The 766-nt window shown below is 44.5% G+C and overlaps 1 protein-coding gene and 1 long non-coding RNA gene across 4 annotated transcripts in view; one reads left to right on the forward strand and one right to left on the reverse strand.

Moving 5' to 3' along the window:
- LOC116685983 (uncharacterized) overlaps positions 1-766 on the forward strand; it is a 21,504-nt gene that overhangs the window by 12,807 nt on the left and 7,931 nt on the right. The window lies entirely within an intron of this gene.
- LOC116685978 (F-box only protein 38) overlaps positions 1-766 on the reverse strand; it is a 33,856-nt gene that overhangs the window by 8,466 nt on the left and 24,624 nt on the right. For all 3 annotated transcript variants that reach the window (XM_032510914.1, XM_032510913.1, XM_032510912.1), the window contains one exon: positions 557-723. In XM_032510914.1, coding sequence (XP_032366805.1) covers positions 557-723 — 167 coding nt within the window. The remainder of the gene's footprint in view (positions 1-556; positions 724-766) is intronic.

Below are 766 nucleotides of genomic sequence, written 5' to 3' on the forward strand. Positions count from 1 at the left end.
GACGTCAGAGCAAGTCGGGATCAAGTCGGACACAAATCTAACCAGCATGCAATGGGGGGCGATGGATTCTGATCAGACCTAGCTCCTCTCCAACGAGCCCAACTACTGATCATGCACAGCATCCATTGTCCCTTGTGGGGAGAGGGGCTTAGGAGGGAGGGACTGAGAAGTTGTCCATGTTCAAATTTTTTGGCTAAGTTCTTGATCTTCGCAATACCTACAGCACCTTTAAAGGATTAGTCTGTGTTATTGTCTATGTATAAAAATAGAAACTGTTGTTTATACGGTAAATACAGTAATTGCTTCTGTTGTTCTGAATGTATTTCTCTTTTTTATTCCTAAATATAATTCTACACTTAGATAGAAAGAGTATATCTGAGCTTGTTTGCAGTTTAATGTTTCCACAGACAGGACAGTCTCTTTTATGATGGAGGTCCCTGAGACCCATGGTCAGTAACTCTGCGAGGCTGTGTGGTATCCGGGTCAAGATACACCCGTGGTTAGGATCCCGTGTAAAAAACTAAACTAAACAGAGATGACATTGCAGGTTACCAACCTGGTGCATAGGGCGCATGTAGATGATGCGGTTCCTCTCAGGAGGCATTCTTAGTATCTGATCCAGGACCTGTTCCATGTCCAGCTTCTTACACTGAGCGTAATCAAACCTGTTCACTATGGGGGCACTTTCTACTCGCAGCTGCTTCAACACTCGACATCTGGTAGCTAGAGAGAGAGAGAGAGAGAGAGAGAGAGAGAGAGAGAGAGA

Source organism: Etheostoma spectabile, unplaced genomic scaffold, assembly GCF_008692095.1.
Source record: "Etheostoma spectabile isolate EspeVRDwgs_2016 unplaced genomic scaffold, UIUC_Espe_1.0 scaffold280, whole genome shotgun sequence".
In the NCBI taxonomy this organism is placed as follows: Eukaryota; Metazoa; Chordata; class Actinopteri; order Perciformes; family Percidae; genus Etheostoma; species Etheostoma spectabile.